We start from the raw sequence: 12,037 nt of genomic DNA on the forward strand, positions 1-12,037 counted from the left end.
CAAAAATGTACAGACACTCACTTAAGAAGGGAAGTATCGAACAAAATTGAAAAAAAAAAAAAGAAAAAAGGATATGCTGAGTCACAAGAATCTTACAGCTAAAAATAGTTGGTGGTTCGTATTATTTTCTCAAATATGTTGCCAATTCAGTCACAGCCTTGAGAAGTACAGGGATTTTCATTACAGTTCATTACCCTGCATGCATCTTGCCGCCTTGCTTATATTTCCCCTAGCTAGGATAGGCTGGTTTTTACTTCACAAATTAGCATGTAACAGTCAGTGATGCATGGCACAGTCGCTGCCTTATCTCCAGTTCTTGAATAAACGCTCTTGTAAACTGCCAGTGGTGACACAGATGGGCTGTTGTGCTTTGTATCTAGACAAAAGCCTGTCAGACCTCACAGACCCGTAGCTTTCTGACGCAACGCATTGAGAACTAAAGAAACTCTGCTCTACGGTACAGTAGGTGACAATTACCTTCCTAATGGGATGGCCAGGTAGAAGACAGAGAGCATCATGGTCCTCTTGTTGTTGGTGAACAGATCTCCGATGATGGTGGGGGAGATGGAGGAGTAGCTGGACTCTCCGATGCCTACCAGGCCTCTGGACAGGACAAACACCCAATAGTACTGCAAGAAAAGGAAGAAAAGATAAGATGTTATAATAAACAAGATTATTTAGACAGATGTTACGACTCAGCATTAAACTACACCTTTATATATATATATATATATATATATATATATATATATATATATATATATATATATATATATATATATATGCACTACATGTATATTTATAGTATTAGACTTTTCCTCTTTCAAAAACTAGACTCTTAATACACGCTCTCTCTCATCCACCTGATCTGCTAATTCAGCAGTATGTCTCAATAAATCTGCTCAATATCACTAGGTGTGGATTTCCCAAGAAGACTCCAATTCCATCCAAACCCTCGGTGCCGAACTGAAGGATGATGACCTTTCACATCATCTTATTTTAAATTGGCTGAAAGGGAAGTGTTTTTAAAACAACAGTCGCTGCTCGCAATGATCTTGAAGAAGAAGGACATCTGGACAGTGCACTCTGACCCGGTTTGCTGGTTTAATGATCAGAGAAAAGGAAGAAAGAGAGGAAGAACTCCTCCTTGCTTGGAAAGCCTAGGTGGGGTGCAGTTATAGGTATTCATGTGGAAATTCTCTGTGGGTGGTTTGAATATGGGACTATATACATACACACATATATACATATACATATATATATTGAGAGAGAGAGAGAGAGAGAGAGAGAGAGAGGCTCAGTGCAAAATATACTGTATTACTATTGCACAATACTCTCATTTATTTTGAATTATCTCACGTGTAGTGAATAGCAAGCTTATTTTTTTATATGAAGAAATGCCACATATACATTCTTTACACCTTCTTCTCTTTTCTCTCTTTTTCTTTCTATCTTCAGTTCCTTTTTTCACACTCTGTAGTTTCACATACACACTCATTCTAATACTACTCCTCTTTGTTCCTGTTCTTCGTCTGTGTCCTCTCTCTACACACACACACACACACACATGCACACACAAATCCAGTGCATATTATGCCAAATGTAGGACGCCCAGCCAAATTTAACAGGGCTACAGGGAACAAATGTTGAAAATGTGGGATTTCTCTTTACGATGTTCGCACTCTCGGAAGTGCGACGTCTCTTGGGATGATTCACGAATCTACCTGAAGACGGATGCTACTTCCTGACAAAGAACGCAAACCTTTAATTGACCCAAACATGATTAATTTCTCCAGAGACAACTATCAAGACTGGATTGTGTGCTAGTAAGTCTCCAATCAGGCTTAGTGATTGCTAATCCTAGCCTTGAGCACTACAGGACAGTCGATGGCGATGCTTAGATTCTCATGAGATTTTCTTTCTCCTCAAAAGAAGAATGTCCAGCATTGCCCCCTCACCCCATGCTCCAATCTTTATCCTATTATCAGATATCCTTCTTTTTCCCCACCTCCCTTCTGTTTATCCCTCAGTCCATCTGACAGCCTTCAATATACCAGTGGAGGAAAAAAAAAGGGTGGGGCTACTACTCTATTTTATTGTTGTGTGTTATGTAATTCCCAGCAGATACAGGGAACTATTATGGAGTATGTGACAGGAAAGAGAGCCGCAACTGATAGTAAAGCCGGGCGAACCTCCTCCATGCGCACACTCATATCCTCCTATACTGATCTGGGTTCTTATAGCAGCTGCTGTGCTGGAACAGGAACACTGTGTGTGTGTGTGTGTGTGTGTGTGTGTAGGAGCAGAAAGCTGGAGAGCTGCATTGCAGAGAGTGAGGGATGGAGGATTGAAAGGAAGGAGAGAAGAAGGAGGAGGGGAGAATCGGTGGTGTGGGGGTGATACAAATATTAAACCAGTAATACACACTAGTGGGAACTGGATAGAGCATGAGCATGTAAATATCTACATACATACAAGGGTTGTATTGGTTAATCCCTTTTGAACGCTTTTAAATAGTAATGAATTTAACAATGATATGGACACACCATTCAATAGCAGTAGCACTACACTACATTACTCACAAGGCATGAGTCCAAATTTATCTTCAACTGATCTTCACTCTTACACCAGGAAGGTTAAATACCATATAGTTTCGTCTTCCCTATTTACGCTCAATACAAAGGATTTAACGTAATGATCGTGTATTAGAGCTCGCTTAGTGCACTGTATAGCCTTAAAATGATATTTAAGAAGCATCCACAGGAAAAGAGGGATAATAATCTAATCATATAAGAACACTGCGGTTACGGTGTGCAACTATAATATACCATGAATTACAAATCAAAAGCCCAACCTAGGATCTCAAGTTGATTTCTGTCTTTGAGTACACCCATGAATAATGTGAAAATCCTTGGAATTCGTTCAGCTGAGAAAGCAGATAAATAATGACTTGAGATTAGCTGCCCCTTTGACCTCGTGTCCACTCTCACCCAAAATGAACACACACACACACACTATTTTTAAGGTCATGAACCAGATTTAGATTAATCTCATAATTTGGTGTTTGAGGAACAAGACACAGTTCTGTTTTTATTTTATCCAGGATGCGTAGAAGGCTGAGTTCCTAAAAATCACGTCTGCAAGCATAGAGTTGCGAAACATGTTCCACATGAAGTTGCACAAATCAGCAACCCAGCAAAGGCCTTCCTTCATCTTTAGTCAGAAAGCAAGTTTATGATAATGTAGTTCAAAAAAGTCTAATTTCAGTGTAATCACCCCAAAACACCAATGGTATGTAGATAGATGAGCTTGGCTTGTACAGTTATATTGATTTGGCTGAACTGATCTGCAGGGGTATGAGCAGTCACTGCAAAGTTGGTGGGAGTTTTGGAGATGAGCTCATCAGTTACAGGGCAGGAGGTTAGTGTAGGGTAATAAATAGCTGTGATAGAGATATTCACACTAAAGGCAGAGAGACCCAAGAGGGAGGACTATCAGGTTTATATAGCCTTAGGGGGAAACAGATCGAGACAGGTGTTGTTTTTATATGTGATAATTTTTTAGTACACATTTTAAGTTAACATTAAATTTCTTTAAAGGACTGACATTTACATAATCTTCGCAGTTTGTTGGAATTTGTTGTATCTGTGAAAACAGCGAAGTGGATTGTCTTCCAATAACGAGTCTGTGGCATGTCCCAACAGACCACAACAATTCTTTCCACCATTTCCATACTTTCCAATTTATAAATGAGCGTCAACTTGTACTTTTATCCGTTTACGACTACTATTTTCTCTTATCATCTACCGAATAACAGCAATAAACAGAAAACTTGCTTAGTTACACAGCACTGATACTGGAGACTCCTTCCCTAAACACCTATAAACACATATAACATCGATGAGTGTATGTTTTTCTTTGATAAACTGCGTGTTAATGTTGATTGTCCTCCCTACGCATCCCTCTGAATGAGTAATTATTAATAAAGAAATAAGTAGATGTTATAACAATAATAATTTAAAGCAGTTGTTCTGTTATAGAAAAGTAATCAACACCTTCTGACCATTCCGGTCCAACAGTCATAATAATATCTAAAAGTCCTCAGGTTTGGTTTATGTTGACTGAAATACGGAAGCATGTATGTGGCCCCCATGCTAATGAATAAGAGTGTGTATGTTAGCCGTCGCTCTGAATGACATGTGCCCTCTCTGGAGACTGGGTCACACACACAACTCACAAAGCATGTTACTGTGTGCTGTCAATCCTGAAGCCTCAATCCTGTCTGAGTTTGACTGAAGGGATTAGTAAAAAAAATAAAAATAAATCCCACCCAAACTGTGATACTGAACCAAACCTATACTTTTTATAAGCTCGACTATTGTGATCTACCCAGGTGGTAGGTCTGATCACATTAAGTGGCTGCCAGCTGAGATATAGATTAAACATGTGGAGTAGAGGGGAATAATACACTGCCGGAAAAACATAGCAGGCGGTGATAACTGATAGATGAAGTATTTCAGTGAACCGTAAAGTAAATAAATGTTAATGTGTTGCTGTCCAAGCACTGGGTTACATTTAAGGAATATATTTCTGGTTGTCCAAGTTTAAACCCTTGATCTGAGCACATGATGTGTTTCATCTAAACATTTATCTCAAGCTCAGACTCCAATATGCTGGAAAAGAATGAATGAAAAGCTGCTTTTCCACTAAATCCTTTAGATATAAGGCTACACCTTAAATGAAGATAGTTTTACAATCATATGAAAAAGACCTCTTACATCTTTGGTGATAAAGGAGCTCAGTAGTGTGACAGCCGACCAGAAGAAGATGCCGCAGCTCAGGATGACCTTCCTGTTAAATCGGTCGCCAAGGTAACCGAAGATGGGTGCCGCCACCATGAAACTGCAGATGAAAACTGTGAGAGGGAAAATGAGAAATTTCACGTTAGCTACAACACATATTTTTGGATTTAACACATAATAGCACAAATCATCAAAACAGGAATGATTATAGATGAATAAACTTTGCAGGTCATCAGTCACATGAACCATTAGAGAAATGATACGGAATTTTGTTGTTATGCAGATCCTCCGCTATCCATCACACGTGCTACACTAATCCATTGTGGGAGGACGATTCAAGGCTTGACTCAGCTTTCCAACCCACTCCCCTCCCACAAACCCCTGCTGCTCTGTATCCTGTGTCCAAGCAACAGCTTTTTCAAGGTAGATACTTATGATCAAGGTTGTCAGAAGGTCTTGAAATTGCTTCTGTTCGTGATATGTTTAGGGAAAGAAGATTTCTCATTTTACCTTGTAGCCCTGAAATGCATATTTGCTCATGATGCTCAGATTACAATTGTTCTCTACATCCAAACAGTGGTCATTACAAGAGACATGAGTGTGCAATGAAACTCCACTGCTGACATTTCATTTTCTCTTTTGTTATTTGCAGAAATAGGGATCTCACACATGGAAATGAAACTCAGTGTGCTAAAGACAAAACCAGGTCATTAGCAACTACACTAGATGCTGACTTGCAGGGTGAAGCTGAATAAAAGGGAAACAAAAGAAAATACGGAAAATACAGAACTTAGATCCTAAATGAGCAAACCCAAGACACAGGTGACAAGGAAATCCTCCCTGATATGTCACGAGGAACTAGAGAGGAACCAGACTGAAAAGAAAACCCATCCTTTACTGGGTGATACCGGATAGAAGGATTAGAAGTCATTACTTTTGTACAAACACAAAAGTCAGACTATTGTTTTGAAAGGCTGTTCATTATGAGCATCAGCGACGTTATTGTTACAGAAACAGACCTTAGTTGGATGTCTACACTATTTAGGTGAGATTACTCACTGAAGAAAACACACTGTAAGCTCAGTTTAAAGATAATCATAAGTAGTCAAACTTTCCAAGCTTCTCTAAATGTTTTTAACATCCAAAATGTCTTGATTCTAAGATAAGCAATGGTCAATTTGTCAGCAAAAAAATTGTCTTGCAATGAAATATCCTTGCCTTGGGTGCATATAAAGTGTTCAAAGTTAATATCACAGATCATTTAAATCAAAGTTAATGGCATCCTGGTGGTCTAGCAGCAGGATCCCGCGCTCTCATCGCCAAGGCCTGGGTTCGATTCCCGGGCAGGGCTCTCACTGCCGGTCCCAAGCACAGATTAAAATGGGAGGGTTGCATCAGGAAGGGCATCTGGCATAAAGCCTGTGCCAAATCGAAACATGTGGACCAAATGATCCGCTGTGACGACCCCGAACAGGGAGCAGCCGAAAGAACAACAACATTTAAATCAAAGTAAATATGAAACACTAAAGCAATAATTCAATTCTATAATCCACCAGATGCCACTATATGAGTTTCTCTCAGCCCTGCCTTTACTTCATCACTGTGTCATTAGTGTTTACAACACATCACCTTGACATCCCTATGCCATCACCAGACAACACGAATACAGGTTGTTGTTACAGTGTATGTAATTAAGTAAGATGGGGATCTTCAACGAACTTCTTCCTGATACTCTCCGTGACTAATCTGTGAATAATGTGTGCAAAGTGATGGCCAAGGTATGTATAGGTAATTTACAACACCCTGAACTGAAACTAAATGAATAATTGTTATTGTACTGTGGAACGAATTGTTTACATACATGCTTGACCTTGATCAGAGTTCTCTTGCTTACACACACCCACAAACACGCCCACACTCACACACTCACACACACACACACTTCATACTGTCAGTCTATTGAGACAAGTCAACAAGCTGTTCTCTAACAAGGACACAGAGTGTCATAGATGTGAAGTGTCACTCTGACACAGTAGAACATAACCAGTGTCTCCACAATCGGCTGAAGGACACGGATTTGAATTTTAAATGGCTAGATGGTTGATTTGTATATTTCTACAAGAGTCCACACACTGCACGCTGTTTTTCAAAACCTGGTTCTAAAAGTTTTCCTTCTCTTGCCTGAAATAAACAATACGTAACACAGCTAAGATAAGAGCTCATAAAGCTTGTTAATTTTGTTTTCCCAGTCAAAGTTCAAACATTATAACCTTATTATAAATCATTCGTTCAACCAGGTCAGCTAGGTCATGTTAAGGTAACTAGCAGTGGCTGTAGCTGAAGGAATCTGATCATCCATTGGTATAAAATAAAGTTATACAATATATATTAATTAAAACCCTTCTTTTGCATTAATTTACATACCAACTTTTTTCAAGAACTATGCATGCTAAGCAGCTAGCCAGATAACAAAGCTAATGTTAGCAAATAAACAATGCCTTGATACATTTCAGCAACTTTGGAAACTGTTCGAACGATCACTAAAAATATGATCAGAAAAATCAGGACTCTTCTTGTCAACCTGAGGGAAATGTGAGCTAGCTTTCTAGCAGTTGACTAGTGCGCTAGAAAAACGTGGCATAACAGGCGTTTTTAATCAATTATTAATCATTTTTAATGGAGATCAAGGTGTAATGCTATTTCACAGATCATCTGTGTAGTTTCTTTGACATTAAAAAATGTTGTTTTAAATAAATTCATTGTCTAAAATCATCTATCCAGGGGTAGCTTAAACAGGCTGTGAAATTTGAGATGTATACTAATCGTTTAAAATGACTATCCTTAATAATGGAGATTAATCAATTCATTGTACATTGTGAAACTGATGACACACAGTGCTTTAAAATAGCATACTGATGATTCATTACTTCTAACTTCTCAGCCAACTATTGATGACTGCTTTGGATTTGTGAGAATTTCACTTCCACACATGGGCTGTTCTTGTATTTTTGGTTTTTGATAAATCAGGGCTTCTGGCTAACTAGAAATACTCTGATGTTCTCATGGCAGGTTTTGAGAAATAATGTGTTAAAATTGTAAACTTTAACTCCAAATGTATCAAATGTGTTAAACAATCAACATAAAGTGGAACATTTTTCGGCAAGAAATTTATATCCTCGCCTTTGTTACTTATTTAAGTGCTCATATACATTACAAAATTTTTTTATATAAAAAAAAGTATCTTCTGTTTCGGAAACATCTACCGGATGGACTTAATTGAGTTCCATTGTTTCTTTTTAGCCCTGCCTTTTCTTCATCACTGTGTCATCGGTGTTTACACAAGACAACATGAATACAGGTTCTTGTTCCTGTAGATGTCATGAAGTAAGATGGGGATCTTTAGTCAACTTGTTCTCGATACTCTCAGTGACTAATCTGTAATCAATGTGCAATGCAATGAGGAAGGTATGTGTATTGTAAGTCATTTCCATTCCGGATTGAAACTAAACGAGGATTTCTTACTATAATGTCAAAGGAAGTGTGCTTTCTCATAATACTTTTATATCTTGCATCATGGTTCCTATAGATTTTCTGATGCCAAATGTGCTTAAAGGATCTGTTCTGATATACTGGACTGCGGGGAAGCTTTGGGATGAGATGCAAGTTTTAAAAGTGATGCTTTATAATTATTATGATAGATTATCAACTGATACTGATCATTTTCTAGCATTTTTATACCGAGGTTTACTGCCTGAGAGAATTGAGAGAATGAGAATTTTATTTTAAATCAAACTGAATGTTAAATTTCACTGTAATTCAGAATTAAGCAGCCTGCACTGCTCTATGTAACTGCATCTATCTTTAAACTCACTATGCTATCCACTTAATCATCTCTCAAACTCTACACTTTGCACATGAGAGACTCTCCAGTAAGTACTTGTGTGTCGAACTTAGATAGAGGTACTGACAGACAGAAGGAGAAGCGTTAAAAGCATGTTATCTGCCTAACCTCCTATTAACCCAAGGTCTGATGCTTGGTTCTCTGGTAATGTCCCTGATAATGACTTCAACCCCCTGCATGCACTCTCATGGGGAATCTTGGCGACACAATAGACGTCTGAGATGAACGAGAGACGAGGATGATACAAAATTACACAATACGCGATGGAAAATAGCTGCTAAAATATTCATGCCTCATCTTCCGGCACTGTTTAACAATGCCAATGCGTCAGTATTCTTTCAAGTAGCTGGGCTTCTTTGTTTAAAGTTTCATGATTTGCATCATGGTCAGACTCACCCTAGATTCCCAGCTGTTGAGGAGTACTAGGGTGTTTCTCCTTACCTAAGCTTCCTAACTCCACAACAGGTAGTTACGCCCATTTTGGCTAAATGTCACAGACATTGTTTCACTCTGAAAGTATGTTCGGTGTAAAACAGAACCGGGTATAAATGTGCTGGAGCTAAGCCGCCCTCATTAGAAAAAATCCAGAAATACAACAATTTTAGAACGCAATCACGAGTTAAAATAAGACGGCACAACCCAAGAATGCTCTTGTCTTTCCACATTAGTGAAAAAGAAAGAAAGAGAAGCAGGCTGAGCACACACACCTTTCCTCCACCCACCCACTTCGATCGAATTCTGCCTCACCAGAACAGGGCATGCATGCATAAAATATTTCTCGCCCTGTTTGACAGTTATGAGGAGACTGTTTAATTCCGGTCATAGTGTCTCCACTGTATCCTCCCTCACAGAGACAAACCTTAAATTAAAAAAAGGTGCTGATTCTTCTTTCTAGGTTGTTCTGACCTGAAACTATCCGACTCATTAGTACGGCTGCCTACCTAGACACTAATCTTATCATTATTTCAGTAATAGCTCGGCCACTTGGCTGGCTTGACCTGTCCATCTAGTAGATTTATGAAGGGAAATGTGAGGTCAACTCTCACCCTCCTTTCCTTACAAAATTGAGCACTCTTCATTTCCATTCAACATCTTTTGACTTTGCTTTAACTCAATTACTTTTGTGGGGTCCTGGTATTTAAAAAAACATACACCCCTATGATCAGTTGATTATCAAACACTTATTTATGATGCCGTCAAAGACGTGTTCATTCATAATCGCTGCATATGTGGCTGTCATTAAATACATGTCATGTGAAGAGAAGTCTTTAACTGTCATCTTAGACATAAATGTTATGACAGTCTTATGATGCAGGATTCAAGAATGTGTTCCAGTTCCGTTTCATCTTAAAGCGACCTTTTGTTTGTTAAAAGATGCTACTGAGATCTTGTTACTGAGCAAGCAGGTTTCAGTATGCTCCTTAAAGAACAATTAGATTAGATGTAAAAATGTAAAAAGGGTTATTAATAGTGCAGAGGTCTTTTGTATGGAACTACCACACGTCTTCCTGTTTTATGTAGAAAGTAGGCCATTGTCTGTTTGGTTTATTTATATAATTGCAGCAAGGACCCACTGCTGTGCCATTAGGTTTGGATTAAAAAAAAACACCACACACACACACACACACACACACGCGCGCGCACACACACATTCTTTGGTTTGGTGGCTTTTCTTGATACTCATCTGCATCCCTGCTTTCTTCATGTTTTCCGCGTACTTGCTTACACATTCCGGTAGCATGTAATCTGTATAAACTCTGAAAGCACTCGAATTAAGAAGGAAGTGGCTTTGATGACTGCAGAACAATGGCCTCTAATAAACTTTAGTTTTAAACAAAAATCAAAGGAGGAAAGTCATTGCCAGTTTTGGCCAGTCAGTTTTGACAGCACCATATTCCCAGTAGACTTTACACCAGGCATATTTTAACAAGCCAAATAAAACCTTATATCTGGACGTAGGAGATGGTCAAGGATCCATGCGCAAAATGGACAAATCCAGAAGTCACTTGCAAGCGATAGTAAAAGGTAAAGAACTGACACAGAACCAAAAGTTGGCAAGTTCGCAATGAGGTGATGCTTGCATTGGATTATTTTATATAATGGGAGTGGGGGGGGGGGATTGTGTTGTCCCAGTCTGATGTGTCTCAGCCTACTATGGATTAATATATAAAGCAAAAAATAATAATATTGCTCTACACATTCAGAGATCAAATGTAATTTGCATGTTCACATTGTCAATAAAACCATTAAAATTATTATAGCAAGTTATAGCCAATGTTATTACAGCCAATGTTATAGCCAGGATATTCTGTAGAAAACCTTCACTTCGCTAAATTTTCCCAGGGATTTCTTTTGCTTTCTGTAGAGTCACTGTAATTACTCCAGCGTTATCTGATGTGGATCTTCATCATACCAAGATGCCTGGACATCCTGTGACGAATTTAATAACTGTAAATGATTAGCACTCGTCCTGTTATTGGTGTGCAAATCACGATTATAACACCGCGCATTATAATTACATAACAATTATTTCACACCACTGTGCAGCTAATAAATGATGTTTGTATGGGTTTGGCATTTGATATCCCATGATACTTGCTTTTTTTTAAACACACACCTACTCACAAAGATTGTGTAATGACTGGTGTTTATATAAACACTTCACATTACCGTGAGGTAACAAACACCATGGTATATAACGTATAATGTATTGCTTTCTGTGATCTTTCCCAGCATGCATTTCACTGTTAGTTATATGTAAAAAAAAATATAAACAGACTTCTTTCTGGAGTCAACTATGAGGAATCATTCTAATCTGTTACCCTGCAGGGCGAGAATCTTTGTTATGCACAACAAATGCTGCAACATGCATTCTTTTATGCTTAATCAACCTGTTTAAACTAACATGATACAACTTGGAGCATCTTAAGCTTCTTTTCCCACAACGCTTGTGCCAGCTTTAAGCCGAAACTGGCATTGTTTCAGTTGTCACCGCTGTAACACGTGCTGCATTCAAAGGCGACGAAGCACATAGCACACATGCCACGGCTCTGAGAGAAGGCCGGCTCGAATTAAAGCCATTAATGTAATTACACGATTTATAAACGTATACCTGAGGAGGAGCGGGAGCTGATGAGATGATTCAGGGTGTTTAAGCAGGGTGACATACAGTGCAGTGAACTCCATGTCTGTTTGTGTTGTGTGGGTGTAGCTATTTGGTTTTTTGGCTAGTTTTAATCCTGGTGTATATTATTTCTTTTATTAGCTTTCTCTCGACCTCAAATCCTTTGAGACATTTTTGCAACGCCGTAATTATAACATATGTTTGGCAGAA

At 38.6% G+C, this 12,037-nt stretch overlaps 1 protein-coding gene across 1 annotated transcript in view; it reads right to left on the reverse strand.

The window, feature by feature from the left end:
- Nucleotides 1-12,037, reverse strand: part of spns2 (SPNS lysolipid transporter 2, sphingosine-1-phosphate) — a 67,285-nt gene that overhangs the window by 23,842 nt on the left and 31,406 nt on the right. Inside the window, exons 3-4 of the mRNA XM_058382922.1 lie at nucleotides 4,779-4,915; nucleotides 478-629 (exon numbers count right to left, since the gene is read on the reverse strand). Coding sequence (XP_058238905.1) covers nucleotides 478-629; nucleotides 4,779-4,915 — 289 coding nt within the window. The remainder of the gene's footprint in view (nucleotides 1-477; nucleotides 630-4,778; nucleotides 4,916-12,037) is intronic.

The sequence above is a fragment of the Hemibagrus wyckioides genome, linkage group LG28, assembly GCF_019097595.1.
Source record: "Hemibagrus wyckioides isolate EC202008001 linkage group LG28, SWU_Hwy_1.0, whole genome shotgun sequence".
NCBI classification, from domain to species: Eukaryota; Metazoa; Chordata; class Actinopteri; order Siluriformes; family Bagridae; genus Hemibagrus; species Hemibagrus wyckioides.